This window comes from Scomber japonicus, chromosome 2, assembly GCF_027409825.1.
Source record: "Scomber japonicus isolate fScoJap1 chromosome 2, fScoJap1.pri, whole genome shotgun sequence".
In the NCBI taxonomy this organism is placed as follows: Eukaryota; Metazoa; Chordata; class Actinopteri; order Scombriformes; family Scombridae; genus Scomber; species Scomber japonicus.
The window spans coordinates 10352453-10379378 of NC_070579.1; the positions used below are offsets into that span (position 1 = coordinate 10352453).

Genomic DNA, 26926 nt, shown 5'->3' on the forward strand with positions numbered 1-26926 from the left:
TACTATTACTTCACCTAAAGGCTAAACTGCGCTCACACCTCGTCGCTGGAGACTGCTAAACAAGACCCAAAATGAACACTGTGAGCAGAATACTTTGTTACTATAAGCATTTTAATAGTATTGTGCAGGAATGATTGTACCCTGAGCCTTTTGATCCATGTAAGCGGCTGATCGCTGTAACCTTGATCACTATAAATGCCTTCCACTGTATTTCCTTGGTCACTTATTTGGCAATGATGTTCAAAAGTTCATTAAAAAGCTATAACTATTACAGGAATTAAATAAACCAATACTGAAATACATCACATGGTCAAAAGCATATGGATACCTGAGCAACACATCATTATGTATGTAATCAAAAAAATGGGCATTAATGTGCTGTTACACTTTCTGCTCTTTTTGGAGGGTTTTTCACAAGATGTTGGAACAAAGCTCCAGGGGTTCGCTTCATTTTAGCCACAAGAGCTTTAGTGGGGTCAACACAATGTTTTATATTGAGACTTGAGGTCGATCCAGACTCTTTGCAGGCCAGTGAAGTTCTTCCACACCAAACTCTGTACACCTTTGGTTATCTTTTGGGATAGAGTGATGTTGTGCATGCACTCTTTAAAGTTACGACAAAATCTCCTTCTTTTCTTCTAATTCTGTCTTTTTTGGTCAGTCCCTGTAAATGAATCCCTACACTTTTTATCTTCCTGTTTCCTTCCATCTTTCTCTTTCATCTGTCTGCATTTTACACCCCTGCATCCATCCTCTTTATCTCTCTCTGTTTGTGGGCTCTTTCCCTTGTCTTCCCCTTTCCCTCTCTGACTGTTTCTCCCCCTCTTTCCCTCTCTCCTGATCCATCTATCCATCTCTAACCCTTTCCTTGTCTTTGCCCCTTCACTCTCCTCTATCTGTGCCACTCAAGATGTCTCCTTTCTTTCTTTTTCGCTCATCACCACCACTTCTCTAATACATTTCCTATTCTTCCCTCGCACCCATCATCTCTCTTTCCCTCCCTCCCTCCTTCTCTCTCTTTTTCTCTCCCCCCCTCCCTCTCCCATTCCCTCTCTCTGTTTCTATTCTTACCTCCAGCCACTCCGCGTTGACTCGTCGCAGCAGGAAGATCACCTCTCCCCTCTTCAGGTTCAACTCCGCCTTGCCGTTGCCGCGAAAGTCAAACATCGCCTGGGATACACACATACAGCCACGCACACGCACACGCACACACACACACACACAGAGGAAACCACACACACACACACACACAGGCACACGTGAGTGAGTGAGTAAGAGGAGAGAAGAGAGGGAAGAGAAAAGAGAGGGACGGACACACTCAACACAGAGAGAGACGAGACGGTGAGAGCGGACAGGTAGGACTCAACATACTTTTTGTGCGTGCTGATGGAGAATGATAGAGTATGTTTAAGTGTGTGTAAGTGAGAAAGAGAGAGTGAGAGATAGAGGGGGAAGCTAGAAAAGACAATGATCATTGTTTTAATTTGAATAAGTGAAGAATTTGTGAGGAAAGAAGTGATGCGATGAAAAAAGGAGTCAACTTTGGAGCATAAAAAGATGTTTGCATGCGAGTGAGAGAGCGCAGAGAGAAGAGATATTATTAGACAATTTCATGTTTGTAGACTGTTCTTGCTTTTCTGCTTTGTAACAGCACCGATTAATTAATGCTAGTGTATGAAAGCGAGCGTGTGTGGGTGTGCGAGTTTTTTCACATTGGTTCCAACTTCATTATAAATTAGTATGTCAATTATTTTATGAAAACAGTGAAGGATGCAGAGGTCTGAGGTGACGTCCATGATGCTCATTTTGTCCGACCAAACCCAAAGACGTTCAATTTAAAAGGTTATCAACCTGAAAAAACAGCAAATCCTCTAATTTGAGATGACAAAGCAAAAGTTAGCATTTTTTTTGCTGTAAATGACTCTTAATAAGTAAAATAATGGCTTATATAAATTGTCATTGATCTATGTTGATTAATCAGCTTATTAACAAATCATCTCAGTACTACGTGCATGTATGCAACACTTATGTATGTTAAGTGTATGAAATTGTGTGAGTGTGTGTGTGTGTGTGTGTGGGTTGAGGTAAAAAGTATGTAGCACGAAGAGTTTTCAAAAGTGGTACAGCCTGAGGAGATGCCTGGCAGAGATTAATTTGCATTTAAAGTACAACACAATAGAGTCATTATCATCGCTTTAAACCGATTCCTGTCCTTTAGCAAAGGGACCCTTCCTACAGACAGATGATGAAGTAGCCTATTACAGACACACACACACAGACACACACGCAAAGAGGTCCAGCACTACAGCAATCTTTTAAGTGTATCAGATTGTGTTTGTCATGCACAATGCAAGCTCTGACTCTAACATTTGGATCCAAACTCAAACACATGTGCACACTCTTTCTGGTATTCAGCTGCACAGACGAGTGAGCAGCCTCATGCATATACACTTTGTGTTATCGATATCTAAAAAGGAGAAGAGAGACGGAACGAGAGTGCAAAGATGAATAAGGAAATAAGGCTGAGAAATAAGGGAGAGGATGAAAACCACAGTAGGAGAGCAATCGCGTGAAACTGAAAGAGAGTTGGAGAAAAGCTCACAGAGGTAGAGTAAGACCAAAAAAAGAATGAGGAGCGGTTAAAGCAGTGGGAGGGAGGTGAAAAAGAGGAGGAAGAGGAGGAGGAGGAGGATGAGGAGGAGGAGGAGATGAGAAAAAGTTAAACAGAAGTGCTGATCGATCAATGCTGTCTTCATATGGTCGCTTCACAGTGAGTGAGTGAGTGAAACGCTTAAAGCTGAAATAATAAATATTTTTACATTATTCACGGAAAAATTACACGTCACTCACAGTGATGAACTAACAGAGATTTGAGTCTGCAGCTGCTCTCATCAGTGTCATTTACACACAAAAATGCAGCTGTTCCCAGTGAAAGGTATAACAAAGCCACTGTATGCTACCTGCCCAGCACCGAACAGCACAGAGACAAAGTTAGCTAGTAGTCAGTGAGCACAGTGGAACATTTAGCAGCTAAAGATCCAAATATTTCTCTCAGGAGATGGTGGAGACCAAATTGAGGTAAAAGGGGGGTGACTAATGGACTTCCATTCATTAGGTGATCAGCTGATTGCAAAGGTCATACTGGAAGATCATGTGCCATTCAAAAAAATGCATCTTTTAATATAAAATTTCTTAGATTTTCATCCCTCCTCTCTATATGACATCTGCAACTTGATTGACATAAAGAGCGGCCAGTCTGCTGCTGGGAGAACTTTACGCTACCATAATAACTAACCTATTAAGGTCCCACTCTGCTTCTGAAATCAGCACTGCACAGAAACCCAGAATGCAACGTTAGCTAACAGAAACCTCGAGTGAGCTAACCTCATTCATTCCTACCAACCTCGCCTACAGAATCAAATTAATATTGTAGGAGCAAATCCTACATTTGTGTGTATCAAGAAAGGAGAACGTGGAAAACACCAGCAGAGGCGAAAGGTTAGGAGATTGCTCAACATTGCTCAACAGGCCATTATGTTTATTCCATCAAACTCCTAATAAGGAGTTGTTTTTCACCATATCTAATATTCCAGGGAAATCTGGCCACCAACACTTAAGAATAGAATTCCAGGAAACTGAGAATTAGCCTGAACATGCCAGGTCAACTTGACCTGATGCACGAACACAATGACGCACGACACTATACGCAATCAATGGTATAAAGGGTCTGTAAGGGCGCGCCTCGGGGCTGTTTTGCTGTTTTACCGTTCGTGGTCTATCTTGTTGTTTGTATCGAGTATCTGCAATAAAGATCCCAGTTGGCTGTTCGACGACTTCTGTTCTCCGTCTCATATTTTAGATTACTGAGTTTAGGTAATCGAACAAAGTTACAACAATATCTAAAAGCAAAAGAACAATATAAAAATGAGTGCGGGATAAAAAAGCTGAAAGCACTTCATTGTGGAATGGGAGACTTCCCATTGTCCTATTCATGCAGAGGCACTTTCAAACCGTTCATAAATATTACAACAGTGACAGTAAAGGTGAGGGGTCTGAAATCTCAGGCAATTAGACAGCAGTTACTTTTCATACAGCTGAATTCAAAAGCAAAGGCAGCCACCGAAGCATCATTCTGAGTGAATCATATCATCATTAAAGATAAGACGTTCTTCTGAGATGGACAAATGGTAAAAGAGGCTTTCGTTGAGGCAGCAGAATTCAGTTTAGGATTTTAAAACTAACCTGAAACTGCATCCACTATTAAAGCTGTTCAGTTATAGAGAAGCACAGTTACATGATGGTACTGTATGAAGTGATGGCTGACGATTTGATGCAGCAACCATGGAAGGACACAGCAAACTGCTAAGTGTTTCTCACTGCAGCTAGAGAGAGTCCATGAACCTAAACGATACAATGCTACTGTGTATTTTCATTAGGATGTTATAGAAAGACTGACATAATAACTATGAGCAATGATACCAATGAAAGAACACACTCAAGGTAAGGGCATTTTTCAAACATTGATAAAACCCAACTCCTAATATCTAAGTTGGTGTTAATAACCACCAATTGTGTGCCATGCAAGGACAGAGACACATTTCCGGACTTCTTTAAATCACAGTGAAATACATCAACAGACACTATGTGCGAAAATGCAAAAAAAAAGTGTTCATGGATGTGTCAATGAAAATCTTCTGTTCTATTCAGGCGAGATCTCTTCAAAAAAGCTGTTTTGTGCGTATCTGGAGGAGGCCGACTGCAACCACACTGACCTCTTATTACACACTGATGTGAGATGGATGAGTAGGTCCAAATTCTTGCAGAGAAAAGGGATTTTGTCCTTGGTACTAAACATGCAATATACAAACAACTTGATGAGGATTAACGGCTGCTACAGTAGATTTGGCATTTTTAAACAGATCTGACCAACATGTTGAATGTGGTCGCCATGACCAGCTGAGTTAATGCTGTCAAATTAAAACTACAACAGCTGTTTTTAAAGCTGCAACTCCAAAATTTAGGGACCTTCCAAAACATTGCATCTGAGCTGAAGAGGCAAGAGAAGCAATGTGCACGACTTGACAGCAATTTAAATCCTTCAAGTGAGAGTGAGACTCTCTCTGAGCCATTTAAAGAATATTCCTCAGATTTAGCATTACACATTGTCTGACTCACACTAATGTCTTCTTTTTTTCTTTATTTATTTCATGTATTTTTTTTCCTTTTTCAACATTGCCAACATTACCTACAATGCAACTTGACTCCATTCACCTGACAGTAAAGATTCAGGTGTGTTATACTAGTTGCAGCGAATGTAATGCTAAGCTCAGATAGCACAGACTTCATTTTCAGTCTTGTAGTCTTCAGCCCCAACTGACGCTGACTCAAGTGGCATCACAGCACAGATCCCTATCTTGAAAATCTTAAAATTGAAAGTATATGTGCAAAGAGAGAGAGTGAGTATGAGAGTGTGTGCTTGAGTCGCGTGCTACTAAATGAATGAGTGAGCGAGGCCGTGCGTGCGTTTGTGTGTGCCTGCAGAAAATGAGACAGAGGCTAGTGGCAGATTAATGAAGCTGGGGAGAGAGGGAGCTGGCTGGATTAACAATCCATTGAGATTAACCTGACCCTGAGGACACACACACACACACACACACACACACACACACACACACACACACACACACACACACACACACTTTGAATTCAGGGCTGCTATTTTTAATGTATTATTCCAGACGCTGTTTTATTTTAGTGTGGACCTGCCGCTGGCTGTAATTTATAGATGATGCGAAAATGTGTTCAAGGTGATAAGCTACTATCTCCAGCACAAACACCAAATACGATGTGACAAAGCAATTCCCCTCTCACTATATCCCTTTTCATCTCTCTCCCTTTCTCTATCTCTCTCTCTCTTTTAACTTTTACTTGCTCAATCTGTTTCTTACACGGTCTCTGTCTTCACATGTGCCTCTACAACTGGTTTACCACCCATGTGTAAAGCTGACTTGACAAGTTAAGTATGGGTACTAGTCATCGCTGTGGGCAGAAACTGACTGTATGAAAACAGTGTATTGTCTATTTAAGCATCTGCCTAGCAACATCAGTTCACTTCAAGATGAGTTACAAGGTGTGATGAGGGTAAAAAAGACAATCAAAAGTTAGTAAGAGCATAAACAGAACAGAACAGATAAAGCCAAGCAAACAAAAAACACTCGGACATTGTTCAACATTGTGTTTGTGTTAGCTAGTTTCTGTAATTTTGTATTGATTTGTCCTAAAGAATCAATAGAGGGTGATGTATCTGTCCTGCCAACATCATTTTCAGTCGACACAGAAGTCGACGTCATTGCAGTTGCTAGGAGCATTTAACTTGACATTATTCATTATGATCATGAAATACTCAGATTTAGGAGATGTTAGCTCTGTAAATTGGCTTACAACAACCTGCACAGCTGCATCCATCTCATCAAATCTTCTCGACAATTTTCTATCGCAATTTTTTCACACATGGCTCGGCAGCTACTTTACTGTATGTAGGAAAATTAGTTCTCGAGTTTTAATCTCGCCAACAAACCTCTGATTGATCAAATGTTTTACCAACCTCGAAAACAGTCATCAATGAGCACAACACCACACCTATTGGTCCCCTTGCTTAACAAATTGAATCCGAAGGCAGCAATTCAAAGATATTGAACCAGGCTATTAGAGTTTTGCCAGACATTGAGATTGGTTGCTCCAACCAAAGTGTTTTACAGACTAATAAACGATGCAATTCTTAGGCATCACTTTGAATCAAAGAGAAATACCTTTAATGTGTGATTCAGCATTTATACATGTTACTCGACAAACAGGCAAAATGAAAGCTAGCGTAGAAGATGCAGAGAGATCAATGAATGCAACACAGTAATATGTGAATGCCATCAGTCTCATCAATTACTTTATTGGAAAATAATGTAACAATGCAAACTCAACAGTAATATCATTTTGTCTCCTGTCACTGTGCTCTAGTTTCTCCAGCGCAGGTATTTTGTGCTGGTAAACCTCAGGTGCCCACTAAAAGGCAGATCTCTAAATGTAGCCACACAACCCTTGGGTTCATCCAGCCACAGGAGCAATCATCCGGTACAATTAGACTGGCGCCGACCCCGCCTTAATGAGCTTGTTAAACCCTTGGCTCGTTAGTCTGGCAATAGGGAGGTGGAAATGAGAATTGAAGTTTTTTTTTTCCCTCTTCCTGACGTTTAATGAAATTGCAGTTTTTTTAACTAGATGGCCCACTTTCTATAAGGCCTAAGGACCATAGGAGGATATTCATACGTACAGATGTGTGTGTGCAGAAGGTCTATATTTGTGCAGGTGCCGCCTCCTTTTCACCTGTCACACAGGGAGTGTCTATTCTGGTATTACTTCAATCAAAACCTTTACTGTTCATGTATTGATTGTGGACATTTTGCACGCATTAAAACATCAATACATATATTACATTATGATAATTCAACCTAAAACTGATTCATGCAATTAAGTCTAGGATCTTTCTTCTCATAAGCAGTTAAAACATTTGAATTGCAACCCAGTTCTTCAATTTTCTTTTCTTCTGCATTAATTGTTCTTTTGAGTGCAACAGAACAAGAAAACAAGCTGACAGACACTCATAAAAACAATGAAGCTAACAAAGAACAATATTAACATTAATTTCATGTTTCTAGCCACCCGTTTTTGTACCTTCCAATTCTGTCTCTAGGTGCTAGATGTTGAACTCTCTTTATCATATTAGTTACTAACTTTATCTGTGTGTTTTTTGCTGCTGGGCAGTGAGCATACAGTTGGTTTGTTAGTTTATCAGAGCTCGCTCACTTGCTGCCAACAGCTGCCAGCTGTGGCTGCTAACGGGCTGATGAGAGCGATGAGACTGAGTAATTAATGTGCTGTGAGACTGAAAGACTGCTATACAAGGTGCTAAAATACTCAGAGAGCTCCAGAGTCGGGGGCTAAATCTTTGCGAGTGTGTCACTATGATGAAAAAATGATTGAATACTGGAGTAAAATAAGTTTGAGACACACACACACACACACACACACACACACACACACACACACACACACACACACAAATATTCACTTAATTTCCTTGAAAATAAATGTAGAATTTATATTCAATGTTTAAATATGCATATCAAGAAATATATCTACTGAGTTTGAAGAGGTAAAAAGCAATGATGTGACACTTCTTATGACCTCCATTTACAGACCTGGAAAATCTGCATATAGACCTGCATATTTTACCCCAATGGCACATCTACATGCACCAGTGGTCCCGCTGCTACACACTTTAATTTCATTTAGTACATCTAAGCGATCCGGGTTGTATTGTCATATTTCTTCCTGATGAGGACATAAGCGTACCTGCATATCAGCTTTTTTTTGCTCCTTATCTGGAATAGGATCTAATTTCTGCTTTAATGGTTCTCGCTGCAAAAGAATATAGGTTGAGCCTCAGTCGATTATCATCTGCTTGATTTTCAATTTTTTAATTTTATGGGTTCTTTTTGCATTTTTTTACTCCATCACTTTTCCTCTAAGCCTCTTTCTTTATTCCTGCTTCATTATCTGTTAAACTTGGCCGTTTTTTCCTTTTACAACCTACAACACAGCTCCCCCCAGCTTGTGCATCATTAAAATCTGATGTTAACAAACAGCAGCCTGTCCCATTGACCTTGTTTGCAGCTCATAGTGCCACAGCCAACAACAATTACTCATCGCACTGTTTGGGGCTAAGCCTGAGCTAATACTAAGTGAAGTGGAATGAAGTGTTGTAGCGTAAACGCTAACGCTTGCAGCAGCTCTACTGTGACAAATGCCCGTGTTCTCCTCTTATCCATCACACTCAGACCAGCCATTGATCACTGTTTGGACAGAACTTAACATCAGCTTCCCTGTGCTGAAAAAAAACAGACGGCAGGACATGCACACACACACATATAAACCTGGCGAGGAGCACTCTTTTTTTTCTAGAGAGAGAGAAAAAGGCCTAAAATAAATGTTGAGTAGGCTGGAAGCTTCGTGAGTAGAGTACACCAATGTTTCACTTCTGTGTGGGAGAGAAGGGAGGCAGAGAGAGAGAGAGAGAGACGGAGAGAGGAGAGTAAAATTGAGTTGCTGTGCTCACTTTGGCAATATAAAACCACTGGAGTGTGCAGAGACGGATACGGTGTGTATGTGTGTGTGGACAAACTGCACCCTTGTCTGTGTAGAGCAAGGTTAGGAAAAAGTTAAACACTTTTGCAAGGGCATAAAGCACACATAGTTCAAGAGCTGCAGAAACAGACACTTCACCTGCAGACATACACTCAGGTGCACAGTGTATGGGTGAACCACACACACACAGGCACTCAAACTGCAAAAAAATCTCCAACTTATCAAGTCATATCTGTCTATAACTGAGTTCTGAAACCTTATATTCTTAAAACAAGAGAGAAGAAGCAGCTAATGCAGTGAGAATACTTCACCCTCTGTCCAACAGAAATCAGGAAATTTCAATAATTCTTTAGAAACCAGTAAAAGATTAAGAAAGACTGCTTCAGTATATGCATCCCAAAATATTGTATCAGATCCACCAGCAGTGGAACAATTAAGTGTGTTTCTGCTGATAGATGATGTTAAAGCTCAAATCATCAAATGCATGAACACTACTGCACTTGAGAGACTGAGAAAAAAAAAAGTCTGCTTCAATGCACTCTATGCGTTCCCTCTGTGCACACTGACTGCATGTTGCTACATACGTCCTATCAGATCTTTGCTTGTGTGGTATCAGCTCTCAGATGTATGCAGCTTCAGATAAAAGCATGGGCTAAATGAAATTGTAGTTTGTTATCTAGTAGCAGTGTTGACTCAGGTGAAGTATACATACTCCTTAGTCACATACTGAGTACATTTGGTGAAGACGTAATCATACCTGTACTAAATCGAGCTTTTCAGAAGATTCAAATGTGCCGTCACCTTTCCCTAAAGAGTCTTAACATGTTTCTTTAACTAAAATGAAACTTAAATGACTTCATAACAACACACACATATGGACAATACACATAAAGACTCACACACATTACAATGCTCTTAAATCTAACATCCCAATAGTTTGTCATCTGTCAGCCTGACTGTACTATCAACATTACTCCTCCCACACAAACATTATTACACACGGTGACTAAAAGGCTCTGTTTAAAAATAGACTTGTGTTTTATGTGTTTGCTCATGTACTTAATATCTTTGTGAGGACTGATTCTGGTTTTAGTGGAGTTGACCTGTAATGAAATGTCCTATATAAATCAAACTGTACTACCTTGCTTCGTGACAGTGAGAGTACACTACAAGTACAATCGGTGTGTTTAAAAGGTCAATCTATAACATTGTGCTGACCAGACAAAAAATACAAGCCATTTTTTTGCCTCCTTGGAGACTTTAATTGGCAAGTCATTACCACTTTAACCTCCAACATGCCCGAAAACTCTCCAACACACCTGAACGTGAACCTCACTGGCGACAAATCTTCAAAAACAAACATCTGGGTAAAACTAGTGCATTATAAAAAGAGTTTCAATTTCCTTTTTTTTTAGTTTATAGCGTCAGGCGGAGGGCATGAACAGAATAAAAATGAGAGGATGTGAAGGAGGAGACGAGGAGGAGGCGGAGAGAGGGATGAGAGATGGTGGTCGCAACCTTGGAAAGAGATATAGAGGGAGGGGAGAAGAAAAGGAAACAAGGACAAACCTAAAGGTTGTTTAAAGGGAGGGGTGAGAGGAGGTAAAGGAAAGAAAGTGAGGAGGGAGCGGGGAGGCTAATACAGAAATTAAAAAAAGGAAGTGAAGCAGGACAGGAAATATTGATGAGGTCAACGGAGTTACAGGCGAGAGGGATGAGAAAAATGTGACACGACACTTGACGAATTAAGTCATCCTTATTGATTTGTCACATCAGTCGATAAAGTTTGTGTGTTGTTTCGTTTCTAGTGTGTGTTTTTGGGTGTTAATGCAACGCTGTGGGTGTAACTGTGTCTTTTTTGTATTGCCTGTCATGAGTTACAGTGCTGACTTTATCATATGATGTATTGCATATTGTGTGGTTGTTTACTCTGTCGGTAGCCATGGAGATTGTAACCAAAGCAACAAACACAAAAAAATGTAACCACACTTACCTCCGCCCTAGGGGAGGAGAAGAGGTCCATATTGGGTTTGACTGTCTTCCTAAAATACAAAGAAAGAGAGAGTTGTAAGTGAACATGCAGTCTGCAGGTGGGATCAATAACAGGATCGATTATCCCCTAAAATGACGTCCAAACTGAACCATTTTTAAGGCTGGAAATTTGAATTAAAGCTTCTGTCAGGGCCAATCTGTGTAATGTTAGCCATGTTAGCAACGGGGCTTTAACCCTTACATACTGTCCGGGTCAAAGTCGACCCAATTTGACATTTGACAGCTGTAAAAAAAAAAAAAATGTTGCTTTCTTTCACACTGAAATTTGAGGACTTTTGAGAATATGAAAATATGTGTTACACTTTTGTCTTTGTCCATTGATGTTGACCCGTATCTATCTGTTGGCTTTTTGTTAAATGAATAGTTAATAGTTTCAATAAGATAGTAGTTATGAGGATTCCTCTAATGGTTATACAATAAACCCCACCGTTCCCTAAAGTTCTTGTCATTTTCAGTTTCTATAAAATACATTTAAATAATTATTGTTATGTTATATTTCATGTCTCTAAAATAGGACATGAAATTGTGTGTTTCTTCTCCAAAAGTTAGTCTCTCTGCTCTCTGAAATCAAGGTTTAATCACCCATTTATTGATCAGTCAGATCGGTTATTGATGCTTTCTAAACAGACCTGTGGTTCAAAATTTGGTATGGACGCTTTTTATGAGGGGACCAGTTCAAAATTGACCTAAAACATACTGCAAGGGAGTAGAATATGACCAGTATCTAAAGGTTAACGGTGGCAATATCAGTCCATTCACCACGGACTGAAATCTCTCAACAGTTATTGGATGAATTGCCATGAAACCTGGTGCAGAGTGGAGTTTCCCAGATGAATCCTAATAACTTTGGTGATCCCCTGACTTTTCATCCAATACTAGTCAAGGTCACACTTTCAATTTGCCTGATAATTAGGTGATTAACTACGTACAGAAAGTAATGGCATCAGCTGTAATTGATCTTTAGTGCTACTTAGCAAATGTAAGCATTTAGCAACATATTAGCATTTAACTCTAAGCAATGAGGCCTAAAACACATCAGACGAGCTCTTGTGCAAAACCAAAATATTTCATCAGCCTATTTGAAATGAAATAAGTTAAGCAGCATCTACATTTCAATCTAAGGATATTGAACTCTACTTAAAATATATCATTTTTATGCCAAATCACAAAATGTATGATCCATTTATAAAGAATTGACCAATTTAATATCAAGGAAATGCAGCCAGTCGTTTAATGGTGCAAGGAAACTCTTAATGAGGTTGAGTGAAGCTGATCATTAAAAAAAAAGGGTATCAAATGTAAATGTGAAGTTGAAGTAAACTATTAGAACAATGTGATAAGATGCATCTGGTTTAACAGCTCTGGGACAATGCCTGTAATTAATAAGTTACAACATTTAAAAGAGGAAATGTCACAGTTCCTTCTAATATTCCAACACATTTGAATAAAGGCAGGCCAGATGCAAGAGGAGAGGAAGTAATGAGAGTCTAACTTTGCATCATTTCCTGTTGAGAGTCCCTCTTTACCACATCTCTTGCTGGTGAAACTTGACCACATGGAAATGGGCCAATCAGAAGCTCGATTTGCCGTTATGAATGAGGAAGTAGACCGTAAAAACGGTAATAATAAGGCTCTGTGAATTTTTCCTCAGTGCCAAATTTATGTGTTCTCGCCTCCATCTCTTCCTCTCTACTTAACTCCGGCCATTTACGATGTGACGGAGAGTTGCAAGGATGAGATGTGAGGAATCAAAGCAGCACTCATTTGCCAAATGGGACATCATAACTCAGGATAGATTTTAATCTTCTATCAAGTATTTACGGCGCCCTAGACAGCTGTATCACCTGTCGCTGGTCTTGAAGATGATTATTCAGTATTTTATATCCTTGGATGTTACGCATTTCCCTGTAAAATCATCACTTAGTTACTTACACTCTTGCATACTAAATTTCACACATTGAGTGATTGCAGCCATCAAATAACTTTGCATCTTGTTGCGTTTATTTTATAAAAAGAGATTACTGACTGTCACTGCATTCAGCTACAGTCCTTTATCATCAGTATCCAGTTAGTGAACAAATGTAGTTTAAACACAAAGAGGTTTTTACTTATATAAACTATTTTAAAAGCATTTGTTACTTATTCTAAGTATTTGTGGAGCATTGCATTAGTTTAAGCAGAGCCTCGAGGTCACATATCAGCTGCTTCATTCATGCCTCCCCATCAGTGACTCGTTCATCTGCTGCTTGGCAACCAGCTGAAAAAATCCAGTCAGGATCAGCTGGTCTTTTATAAACTGACACTTCTCACTGACTATGCTGCTAATACCTTAATGTCAACATTGTTTGCTGCAGCAGCTTCCTCCACCACCACAACCTCATTCCTGAGCTGAGTTTTTGGTATTAGATACTTAACTTAAGATCTAATGTTCATGCATGTGTTTGTTTTGGGGGGTTAGCTCTCTCAGAAGAATGAGGAAACTCTCTACAACAGTGCTCTCTAACCCTGCTATGGAGAGCTACTGCAATGCATGTTTTCAGCATCTCCCGACTCTAACGCACCTCATTCTAATTATTAACTCGTTATCAAACCCTTTGACAAGCTTCAGCTGCTTTATAATGAGCTAACACTAAGACTCAGGTGTGTTAGAGTGGAAATATACCTAAAACATGACACGCACCAGATATATTTGAGTATCAGTTCCTGATTCTGTTGTTGGGCCCCTTGTGCCTTATTACCTCAGACAAGCATTTAATCACATCAAGGACTTTCTTAAAACTGATGAATTTTGAGCCCCCATGTCATAAGATACAGGATTGAGGAGAAGAGAAACAGGGAAGAATCCAGTTGTATCATGGTCATGGTGAATCAGCATTAGCTTCATTCAACAAGGACAACAGCACTCCCATTGAGATGAGGTCACTTAAAGAAATGGTGAACAAAATTCTGTCAGATTGCCAAACTATTGGGTGTTTCCGTTTAGCAGCTCAAGCGTACCTCAAAAGAAAAGATTCCTGTCACAATGCTCTACAGTTTGACCCCAACACTCATTCACTCTGAGTCACTTTGGCTATGAAAGTAGACCAGATGTCTAATAATGTAGTGTTCTAGAGGAAGTAAGAGCTTGCATAAGCGCTATGCAAATAACTCAAAATAACACAAAATAACCCTACTGAACAATTGGTGGGTCTGAGGAAAGCTTCATGAACAGATACATGTCTGTTCTTCCAGCTTTAAAGGTAGTTGCTGTTTACCAAAAGGTACAAAACAATAGTATTATTCATATTTAAGAAGATGGAAACACAGAATTTTGAATTTTCCTCTTAAAAATGACTAAAATGTTAATTGATTAAACAGATAGTTGGCTATTAATTGGCCAACTAATCGATTAATAGACTAATTGTTGCAGCTCTTTAAGGAAGTTAAAGTTAAGATTTAAATAATAATCTCTAGCTTTCATTACATGCTGAATACAATTTGCTATTACCAGTTTCCATTTCGGATGATGCCAACGTCGCTACATTTTTAATTCAAAGGTTGCTGATGTGTGGTTTGTGTATTTCTATGGTAATATGATATTTATGTGGTTTACTCGTTTAGTTAAATGAATTGTGCTGTCCTCCTCTTCTTCTCTTTTTGTCTGTGTTCTTCAAGCTGACACAGAAATGCAAACATGCTCGCGTGAGGACAGCTAGTTTAATTATTAATAGAAATCACAACAGTCTGAGCATGTCAGGGTTTACTTTTGGGGGTAAATTCTTTCTCTTGCATCATTTCTCTCTTCCTTGGAGACAACCATGTTACTATGACCTTCACTCTTTCTGCTTCATCGTTATTTAGAAACATATTTATGAATTATTCCAGATGAAGGAATCTACTCTTAAAAAAAATGAAATGACACTAGATTGGTGTTGTGATGATCAAAACACTTCAAATATTTCACAGACTAACATTGGAAAGGTCATATTGTCAAGGCCTTGATTGATTTAACCAACTCCATGTAGTTTTTTTTTCTTATTTACTAAAAAGTTGATTCAATTAATGGCACAAACAATCCTTAAATGCCCATAATTACCTCACTTCATCTACAATTCGAGGTCCCTCAGCTTTAAATCTGACTCATCAAAGTGATCACCTTTACACTTTCAAACACTTCACACTATTGGAGTTTGTTTCTTCTGATGATAAGATCTGATGTTGTTGAATTGAACTTATGTGCCATTCTTCAAAGAGTATCACATGCACAAAAAATACTTTTGGGTGGGCGTTTTGAGAGCTGCTAATGACCTGTTTTCCATCATCTTTATGTCCCCATGCACAGATAATAGATCTTAACTAAAGAGTAGAGATCAAATTCATGTATTTACCCTAAAAATTGGGGTTTTCAGGGGTTCAGGGGTTTAACTGCTCATTATTACTACCAATCAGTCTCTGCTTCTGCTTGTTAACAAGGTGTGCAAGGGGCTTACGCTTTGCGAGTAGGTGGGCGGAGACGCCTGAGAGCTTGTGGTTGGTGTTGGATGTCCTGATCCATCTGGTAGAAAAACATCCTGAGAGCTTCGTCGTGTAACAACCATGGTGGCAGACCCAGCAACCTCTGGGAGAGAAAGACAGAGGGAGAATATTGATGGTGAATGGGATGGAAAGTGGTTGGAAAACAGGAAAGTAATGGAAGACTGTAGCAGAGAAGGATGTGAGGAAAGATACGGTGGCAGTGTTTGAAGTGGAAGATAGGAAACATGAAGGAAAAATGGGAAAAAGAGGGGGATATGTGTGCATGGTCAACTGAGGAAAAAGGGGTGTAAGGAGAGTGGGAGTTTGATGGAACAGGAGAAGGAGAAGTCGGGTAGTGGGAGAGTCAGAAGGAGTGGATGAAAAGGGAGGCGATGAAGCGAGAAAGATTACAAGTGCAAGGCGAGCGAAGGCGAGAGTGTGGCAAAGTGAGAACCATGTAGGTTGCGGGAATAAAAGAGTAAAGCAGAAAAGAGAAGTGAGTGAGTGGGAGAAAGAGAACCTGATCGTGTTTTTAGCGATGGAGCAACACTGAAACATGTCAAAAGTCCCACAGCTACAGTCAGTCAGACGTAATGTGGGCACAGGGCAAAGCAAAGAGAGGAGAGCAGCAACGCCTACATGCTGAGCTCGATCTGCAAACTACTGCTGAAATATCCAAGTCAGTGCTTATCCACCTACAGTATCGCTCAGCCCACAAGTTGTAGGCTACTGTACTGCATGCTGCAGAAGCATGCCAACTACTCTTTCCTTATTGTACAGAAAGGCTCCACTGTGCATGAAATGAAACATGATTACCTTCATATACGCGTTGAGTTCAGGGATTCGGCTCTCTGCAATCTCTTTTTTGTTGCCAAGGAAGACCTTTCCTAAATAGAGATGAAAAACAAGGTGGCATAAAGTCACAAGTTCAAACAAGACTGACTTTTAGATTTGGGGACAGCAGAACTATAAACAATAAGTACAAATAAAACCATATATAGGCCATTGCCCACATATAAACCTGCATTTATAAAAGAAGTACTGCAGATTTTCTTGCGTGGTGAAGTGGAAATAGATAAATAAATTGACAGAATCTAATGTGCAATGTGAGTTATTCTTTTGGGCTGTTAGTCAATTTCACTGAGTGTGTATAATGTTTCTGCAGTCTGCACATCTAGCAATGACTGATGTGTTGCTTATATTCTTCCATTCCTTCTTTGGTGGTTTTCCATTGTTTTATAACTCCCCTGCTATCTTTTCCTTTATTGTGAAAAACACCTTGTAAAGCCTGTTTCAGTATGAGTGCTACAAAATCACACTGACACATATATCCATCAGCCTCTGTAATCTTTGTAATAGCGTTGTAGTAGCAGTGCTTTGAGTTGTAGCTGGTATATGCTGATGTTAGCATGCCAACATGCTCACAGTGGCAATGCTATTATGCTAATGTTTACCATGTGCAAAATCTTAATTAAATGTGTTAGCATGCTAATATTTGCAAATTAGCACCTAACAGCACAGTATAGCTGAGGCTGATGGGAATGACATTAGTTTTGCAGGTATTTAGTCATAAACCAAAGATTGGCCCATTAAAACATTGACTTGACGCTGGCACTAGATGAGTCTTGGGATCATCAATGTTATAACAATTCACCTTTAGGGGGGCATGAATATCTGCACTGAATTGCATGGAAATGTAGCCAATATGGAGATATTTCACTCAAAACCACAAATCTTGACCTCATGGTGGCGCTAGAGGAGACTTTAGGGATTCATTTTTGGGAGCCATAAATGTGTGAACAAAGAAAATGACAGTCCATGCAGTAATCTGGACCACAGTGATGGACCAATGGACTGACCGAACATTTCCACCTTGAGTCACTCTGTTGGTGTGGCTACAAGCAGAACCATCTTTGATCATTGGCACTAGATGAGTCTTGGGATCATCAAAGTTATAACAATTCAACTTTAGGGGTGCATGAATATCTGCACTGAATTGCATGGCAATCTAGCCAATAGCTGTTGAGATATTTCACTCAAAACCACAAATCTTGACCTCATGGTGGCGCTAGAGGAGACTTCAGGCCATCACCAAAATTGGCAGGATTCATCTCTGGAGCCATAAATGTGTAAATCAAGTAATCTGGACCAAAGTGATGGATCAATGGACCCTAACCCAACATTTCCATCTCGAGTCACACAGTTGATGTGTAATCATGGCTTTGAAAATCAGAGGAAAAGGGCTATGTATGTATATCTCATCGTGTTTGTATTCACACAGGCTTTAAATCTTAAAGTCTTTATGTTTCTGGCTTCTGGTGACAATTCTCCTGGAGTAATGTTGTTGTAAGAGCAGTGTGTGTATTTATTGACATGTTGAACTGAAACCAAATTTATTTAATGTCAGACTAGACAAATGTTCGTCTAACAAACACCTTTCTTGACAAGACAGAGTATTACCCTTCATCCTTTATATCACACCGAGTCCAGTCAAAAATGATGAGGCACAACGCAGACTCTCCTAATGATCAAAATCAGACCCCTCAACAATTCATGCAAGTCCATCTCACACTGCTGTTAAATCAAATTTAGCACAGTCTTAATGACCCTCACAATATTCAGCCCTCTCTCTCTCTCTCTCTCTCTCTCTCTCTTCTCTCATTTTCTCTCATCTCATTCACTCTCGAGCACAATAACTGACTCAATCACTCGCGGAAACAAATTCACTCATGTGCTCACTTACTGATGAATCATTCGTTCACCTCTCTCTCCGTCTCCCGGGGAGTAAAATGTTCCTCTGACCTTGAATGTATCACATAATGGTTTCTATTTTCATTTTCTATTGCCTACATGTGTAACCCAGATAATATTCCTGGTGGAGATCATTGATAACAAACAGTATGTATTTGAGGGATTAAATTGATATTGATTGGTATTTTGTAGTAACTGAAATCACAGATCTATACACATCACAGGCACTTTGGGAAAAAAACCAACATAGCAATGATGCTTGTTAAGAAAAAATAATTAAAGCTGTTTCAATTTGAGCAAACAGGCATATATCCTTTTCCACTAGATTATTTTCTGCTCCTACCCATCACCCATCTCCCCTCCGTCTCCCTCCTCCCGCCCTCCTGTCTCTCTTATTCCCTTTCCATCTTGATGAGATTTGGCACTGCAATTAAACCCATCAGATCTAATATTATCCAGCAAACTCCTCAGTGGCAGATGCTAAATCAGAGTTTGTAGAAAAGTAGAACTTTCCTAATATAGCAAACGACAATGAGTAACACTGCTTTAAAATCCTAGGATGACTTTATGTTAAAAAAAAATTAGCAATAAAAAGGAAATTGGTGTCTGAAATAATGTTGCTTTTGGACAAAAATAAAAAAAATCAACATGTGACTGCAGTTATTGTTAGCACCTTTTGCTGTTGACGCTGAATTAGTCTGAATGATTAAAAAAGAGGTCACAGAGTACATAATATCAGATACTTCACATGTTAGGTACATAAGAAAAAGAAAGAAAGAAAGTGAGATGCAACCATAAATTATACTAATAGTCAGACATTTTGATACACCATTAAAAACATGTACTTTAAGAGTTTTTTTCCATTTCGTTATACATCGTTATAATATAAGCAAACAGCTCACCATCATAAAAAGTCCTACTACATTTCATTGCATCCTTCACTTTTAAATGCATTTCCATGATTTCTGGCTCATGCACTGTGTGGCAAACATAGTGCCAAGAATAAGAATCATTGGCGCTTTTTGCCCTCCGTCTGGCACACAACACATACAGTGAGCATCAAAGGAATAAGACACTCAGGGTAGAGATCAGAGAACAGCAAAAGCCTTGTTTTAACGGAACAAATCCTATCCAGCTCTGGCAGAGCTCCAGCCATAAGACAACACCGCAGGTGCACCATGAGGATGAGACAGATGAGACACTGAGGAAAATGTGAGTCTAGAATATACAAGATCAGTCGTAGTTGGTCCGTGCTGGTTCCCGACTCAGGAGAGTTGAGTTTTGCTTTTGGACTTTTCTTACAAAAAGCCATAGAAATCCTTTTCAGCCAAACAAGCAATTTTTAGGAATGTCAGAGTTTATATAGTCTAAAATGTGAAGAAAAATAACTTCTGAAGCACTGCTCTGTTCAACCACGTTCAATTTTGTACAAACTTTCATGATCCCCAAAGAATGAATCCTACTGTCTTCGCTGACTTTTCCTCTCGTGCAACCAGAACGTGAAAGTTTTCATTTATTCAGGATGACGTGATCACTTTGGTGACTTTTTATTTAACGCCATCATCAAGTCTACATTTGACTTTTCAAAATACTTCAGTTTAGGATCACAAACAATATTAATGACATTCACTCAGCCTCAGTTGTACTTCACCTTTGTGCTAATTGGCAAATATTAGCATGCTAACTCGTTAACAGAAGATGACGATAATGGTAAAAAACCTGCTAAACATCTGCATGTTAGCATTATCACTGAGAGTCTGTTAGCATGCTGATGCAAGCATGCTCGTTTATCCAAAGAATACATCTAATATCTAAAACAAATATTTCATTATTGTGTCTGTAACATTATTGTGGAGGCAGCAGTTGTGGTGATGTTATCGTTCTTATAATCAGATTACTGCTTTTCTGCAGGGACGCTCAGAATATACTGTAGGCTAACTGTGACGTAATGTTTTATGCATTTAACACAGTTCACTTATCGATACTATATACACATACTACATTTAATCCAAACAGAAATAATCTGTGTGTAACTTTTACAGTGCAAAGCAATGCAACTCGATTCTCCATCTAGACGCAATCTACACAAACACACACACACCTCACTCTGTCCTCATCTCTCCTAAATCGATGGTCCGAGCAGCACATTCAAAGCCTTCAGGCTTTTATTGGTGCAGATGTTGGTTTCCAGCCTCCGATAATCAATAGTGACACTGATGACGGCTCCCAGACAGACAGACTTATGGGAAGACAACGAGCTGGAGAATGAAACTGGAGCCACGGAGCAGATGAAGACAAGAGGACAAACACAGACACACTAACTGAAGTCTGAATGTATGTTAAGTGAAAATCTTGTATCTCCAGTCTCAATGATTTGGATATTTTTCATTTATTTGAAGGATTTATTCTGCGAGCTGAGAAGGAAACTATATAATAAACCAAATAAAATGAAAGCTGCATGGTGGTCAAGCTAAAACTGTTATTATACCAGTATACCAGTAAGTGAGTTTAAGACTCGGCTCTGCCAGCTCAGCATGACTTTGGGTTTTAAAAGCACTCTTCAGTCCCTCGCTCAGTATTGCACTCGTTGACTCTTTAAAAGTTTCTGTGGTCAGCAGGCGCTCCCTCCCAGCGCTTAATCTTATTTACCAACAGCTCACTTGCTTGAGCCAATTACTTTTCTTCCATGAACTTCCCTTTAATTTAGATGATTAAATGTCCCAACATGCCTTGGGGGTGGCATTTCTTCATCTTTGTTCTTTCTCTCTTTTATTTCTCTTTACACAACTGAGCTCCTTATCTCGCAACTTTATATCACAATCCTGCTCCCAGTGCAAAGTATTGGTTTTATAAGTCAGCATGAAGTAAAGGCATTTTAAACCTACGGGTCATTTGCTCTGGTCTGAATCAGCAGACCGGTTGGTAGAAAACCAAACTGCATTACTAAAAGCCACAAACATTCACTCCTCTGATTGGTTAGATGTGTCTCGGGCAGCAGTGAGAACATAAATAAAAGGAAGACCATCCTATTTGCCCAAATAGCAAGAAGGCAATGTACTTTGTTGCTGTAGTCCAGGTCAAACCTCAGTTCATGCTCCAGTTAGCTACTGGCAACTGTCTCACTGGTCTGCATCCCACTATGCAAAGTTTACCCGCTTACAGGAGCCATTGAGCTCCAACTCACAGAGTAAACCTTGTAGTTGGGTCCACCACAAACGAACCACACCAGATTTAATGTGTGACTGGACTGAGACTGCTGAGTCAGTGTGGTTGTTTTAGTCTGCAATGGTACAATGGTTGTGTTCAGATCTGCTTAAATTAATCCTACCAAGTGGAAAACATCCCATAGTCCAATTCAACCGGACTAAGCAACATCAGGTATTGAAAACACTCTATGACACATCACTGCTTTGTACCTGTAGGTTATCTAATGTTAGTCAGTGTTCAAAGATCTGGATGAGCTTACAAATCATGGCTTTTCCTTAATAGTACAATAGGTAGTCACAACTGTCATATTGTCTACAAATAAGCTTTTACTAGAAATTGTCAGGCGTCCTGATAGCTCAAGAGAGGCTTTTACAGAAATGAAGACTTTCAGGAAGTTGCTATGCATTGCTATGCTGGTGTCAGAAATACTGCGACTTGCCTGTGAGATCGCTCACACAGTGTGAAACTAAAGCACTTTTCTTGAGGGCAGAAGGAACTATACAATGCTAAAACCACTAACAGAAAGTGGTGTTAGTGTTGGGAAAGGGATTGCTTGTGGTCTGAGGATTCTGCTGAAAGAGCGTCTTTGCATGAGAAGTCTAAGACCAAGAGAAGGTGGCTGACAGATGCATTGTGGGCCATGAAACAACTGGAAAGATGATGACTGTGGAGGAATGGGATACCTCCAAAGACTTTGTAAGGATGCTTGTATGATATCTATAATTTATTGTTATGACCCCAACCCAAACACCTTTTGACTTATTTCAAGTTTTATGTTATAGAGTCGAGCAAAGCGGTCAATATAAGGATTGGAAGACAGACCAAGGAAATTAGTGATTCTGGAGGATTTGACCATCAAACTGGAGCTGAAGTTGAAGTGGTTGGAGTACCTCATAAGCCATTTTAGATGCCCTTATTATATAAGTCTCCCAGTTAGCATGGGATAGCTTGGTAAACTGAAGAGAGTCATTCATTACTGTGGAAAAGGACATTTGGGTCTCTGCTCTCTCTGTTGCCATCATGCACCTGAAGAGGATAAGAGACTCTAAAATGGATGGATGGATGAATCTATCTCTTTCATCTTTCCCTTCAGCTTTTCCCTCACAGTTTGCCTCCATATTCCCCCTGTGGCCTTCATCCGTCCCCATCCATCTGCTCTTCTCTGACTGTCAATCACTGTGGATCATGCTTACTTACTACAGTCGTCTGAATTTAACACTGACCTTGTAAAGTACTCCCCAGTGGCTCCACGATGCCTAATGTGAGTTTGAAATGCAGAATTTTTTTTTTTTACATTTTATTCCAAAATGCTTCAAAGACCTTTTAAAGAGAGAAATTATATTAAGCTGATAGAGCTCAGTAGTTTGTGAAGATGTTCACACTTTATTCTTCAGGGACTTTAATTACTCATTATGCTTTACAAATCACCACTATCCTTACAAAGTAACTTTTAAAGTTTTTTTTAATTCTCATGAATAAATATTTCCAGATATCTCACTGGAGAACTAGTGTTGCAATAGAGTATTTTCAGTGCCCAACTTCACATTATTATGCAGCACCATGTGCCTAAAATATGCTGTCACTATACCCTTGTGGCTTCAATAGAATTGGATTTACGGGAAAGTGATTTCACACCAAACTTGGCTAAATTGTAATCAAATCTGTGAGGACTAAAGCTCTAATTATTCTTTGCTACATCCTCCATAATTTAATGTACAACTAATGTGTTGTGAAATTCATATAGCTAAATCTAATCATGTCTCAATCTACTTTAAACTCTAGTGAACAAAAACAGGAGGGTGTGTTTGATTTGTGATATCTGACATGATAAATCTGTGTCCAACAGCAGAGCAGACCTTGGCTATTAAAACCGTGATCAGATGGGTTTCGGTTCTTTCGACCTCAGGGAGGAACGTCAGCCAGCTGTCACCATAAACTCAGTCTGCTCCTCTTCATATGCATGAAGGGAAGCAGAGTGAGTGTGCATTCAAAGGTGAAGGTTACGGAGTGACGAGGCAGAAATGATGTAGTATAGTACACTGAGTACAGTACTCTGCATTCAGCCAGCAGCAGAGCCAACATCACTGTCAATCACTGTGGAATAGAAGCCCTGCTGATGCTACTGTTCTACTGTATGTCCTCTGTACACCAAAAAGAAAATAACTATCATCAATAAAGGTCAGTTTACGTAGGACTACAACTTTAAGAGCAAAACTGTACAGAAGACAACCAACTACAGTCAGATATCCATCACCACCTTGAAAAAGAGGCAATAACTTTCCCAACTAAAGAGGAAACAAATATATAACCAAACAGAAATAATCTGTGTGTAACTTTTGTGTGATTACAGTGTAAATATTTAACTCTTTTCCACTTTTACTCCAGCTGTTTAATGTCAGTTGTAACCATTCAAAAGGAAAAATACAAAATGATAAATGCATTTTCCGTTCAATATTTGCTGCATTATTTTCTGGGTGTTAGTACTTTTGTCCTTCTACCTCCCCACTGGTGCATGCTTGGTCATTTGTGATAAAGTGTTACAAATCATGCCTAAATTGACAAAACTAAAACCTGTTGTGATTTCTTAGAGCCCAAAGGGACAGTCATCAAATGTCTTGTTTTGTGTAATCAATGATCCACAATCCAAAGATATCCAGTTCACTATCATGTGTGATACATAGAAGCTTCAAATACTCACATATAAGGGAAACATATAAAGCAAACAGCAAATATCCTTTAAAATGACTGACATGATTAATTGATTATCAAATCTGTTGCGGATTCATTTTCTGACATTAAATACGTCGTTGCAGCTCTACTGAAGGTTAATCTATCTCATGATTGAGACACTATTTTGAACATTTTTCATTTCCTTGTTGTCTTGCAGCAGCTGTCCTCACACAGACCTGTGGTTGAGGCCTCAACAAAAAACTCTCAGTGCTGTAGGTTCAAATCACAACCAGGCCAGCTGACAGTTAATCAGTATTGGTCTTTTGGTCCTTCAGTCCACATTGTCTGAATTTTAACATACAGCTTCAAATGTTTCTCATGAATGTATTTAGCAGCCCTGTTTGTGTTAGTCTATAGAAACATTTTATATTGACAAAGTCCTGCATGGCAGCCCAACACACTACTCATCATGCCAAGAAAGCAACTTAACATAATTGGAAATCAAACTCTGTGACTGTTTACATAGTTTGGGTCAGAGATTTCCTCATGACTGTCAAGCTTGGGATTAAAATCAGAATTAAAGAGTGTAAAAAAAAATGTCTGAGCTGTGAGCTCCTGATAAACATTTGAACAATGTGAAATCTGACACTGCGTGGAATATTGTGACGTGATGTGTCTGAACGCGCCTGCGGTTATCAAAGGACGCTCACCTGGAAGAGTGGGCAGGGCGCAGGTGTTGGGAGCAGATCTGTCTGGGTCTACGGGAGAGTATTTGGACTCGAGGACCTGGTGGAGGTTGAAAAATTCTCTGTACCTTCTGTAGATCAGATATTTACTCCCTCCTTTAGTCTTCACCTCAATCACAAATCTCTGGGAGAGAAATAAAGATATGAATGTTAGACAAAGAGATTTCTATTGTCGCTCTAAAAAAAAGAAAAAAGAAAAAAAAGTTGTCAGTTTCTTTTTTAAACTTACATAATAGTCAATGAAGCCTTTTTTCTCCTCCACATCAGCGATGGTGGCGCTGATGGGGATGTTGTTAGGCAACTGGTCGAAGTCACTGAAGACGAGGAATCATTTGGTTAGAATATTTTGTTACACTTGAGCACTAAACTCAAATATAGGCCTACATCAATTAGTCCTCTAAAATACAGTAAAACAACATTTTTACATTGCCTGTCCATCAAAAGCTGCTGCACCTGCATACTTTGGATTTTTGGGGCGTGACTCACACTTATGTCAAGTCAAATATGTTTTGCTGCATAATTTCAGTCTATAACAGCAACAAAAACACTATGACCTTTGTACTTTAAAAAACTTTGAACATGAGCAGTAATCAGTGGCACAGTCTGACAGAAATAGCCTTTTATCTCCTCTACATCAGCGATGGTGGCGCTGATGGGGATATTGTTAGGCAACTGGTCGAAGTCACTGAAGACGAGGAACAATTTGTTAAACTTGAGCACTTAACTCAAATATAGGCCTACATCAATTAGTCCTCTAAAATACACTAAAACAAAATTTTTACATTGCCTGTCCATCAAAAGCTGCTGCACCTGCATACTTTGGCTTTTTGGGGCGTGACTCATACTTATGTCAAGTCAAATATGCAAATGTGTGTTCAGTCTATAACAGCAGCAATAAAAACACTATGACCTTGTTTATAAAAAAGTACTTTAAAAAACTTTGAACATGCGCAGTAATCAGTGGCACAGTGACAGTCTGCGTCTAGTTTCATTATTACCACTGTTGTATTTTAAGTAAAGGGATCAAAGAAAAAGTGAACTGAGATATGAACTAATATAAACAGATGTTCTGATATAACAACCAGTAGCAAAGGAGAAAGGGAGAAAAGGGCAATAATATACTTTATTACCTTTTATTACCAGTTTATGGGCGTCACAGACTGTTAATTAGTATAATTAGAGTTTTTAATTTTCAGCACACTCACCTTTCATCTCGTAACTGCTGCAGCAGCGACATGGTTTTACGCGCAGTTATCGACAAGCTGACAAAGCGAGAAAACTTCCAACTTCTGAGCGAACAAAAGCGCAACTTAAGGTTTCAAACGAAGAGAAACAAGCTTACTCTGACTGACTCTGCGTGTGTGTGTGTAAAATAAGTCTGTAGGCGCAACTGTGCGGAAACAGGCAACAGGAAGCGAGAGTTCCCCTCCACTAAAAGAAGACCAGAGGATGGTGCGCTCATTTAGCCGGTGTGCGGTTTGGACAAGGGCGGGGAAAGTGACTTTAAACTGTCTGCAGGTGGCACAGATGGAAGCAGATAGGCTGCAAAGTGAAATCAGCTGATGATCAAACAGCAACAGGTAGAGTGAGTTCAGTTGTGGTGAAAGTCCATATTATAGGATGATGAAAGTCAAGGTGCTAAACAGGTTACAGGTTACTACTACTACTACTAATAATAATAATGATAATAACAATTTGTCCCTATAGTTATATCTTACCTAGTTATATCAAACATTTTGGTTATCTACAACTTTTATAAACCACTAGAATATTGTTTATGATGCTCAAAACAATGAAATTCAAGATAT

The 26926-nt window shown here is 39.4% G+C and overlaps 1 protein-coding gene across 1 annotated transcript in view; it reads right to left on the reverse strand.

Annotated features, from left to right (window-relative positions):
• The window catches only part of ncf4 (neutrophil cytosolic factor 4), a 38342-nt gene extending 11924 nt beyond the window's left edge, over positions 1-26418 (reverse strand). The window contains exons 1-7 of the mRNA XM_053335406.1: positions 26324-26418; positions 25348-25432; positions 25083-25242; positions 16561-16631; positions 15720-15847; positions 11192-11240; positions 1072-1170 (exon numbers count right to left, since the gene is read on the reverse strand). Of these exons, the coding sequence (XP_053191381.1) occupies positions 1072-1170; positions 11192-11240; positions 15720-15847; positions 16561-16631; positions 25083-25242; positions 25348-25432; positions 26324-26355 (624 nt within the window). The 5' untranslated portion in view covers positions 26356-26418. The remainder of the gene's footprint in view (positions 1-1071; positions 1171-11191; positions 11241-15719; positions 15848-16560; positions 16632-25082; positions 25243-25347; positions 25433-26323) is intronic.
• Positions 26419-26926: the final 508 nt, after the last annotated feature.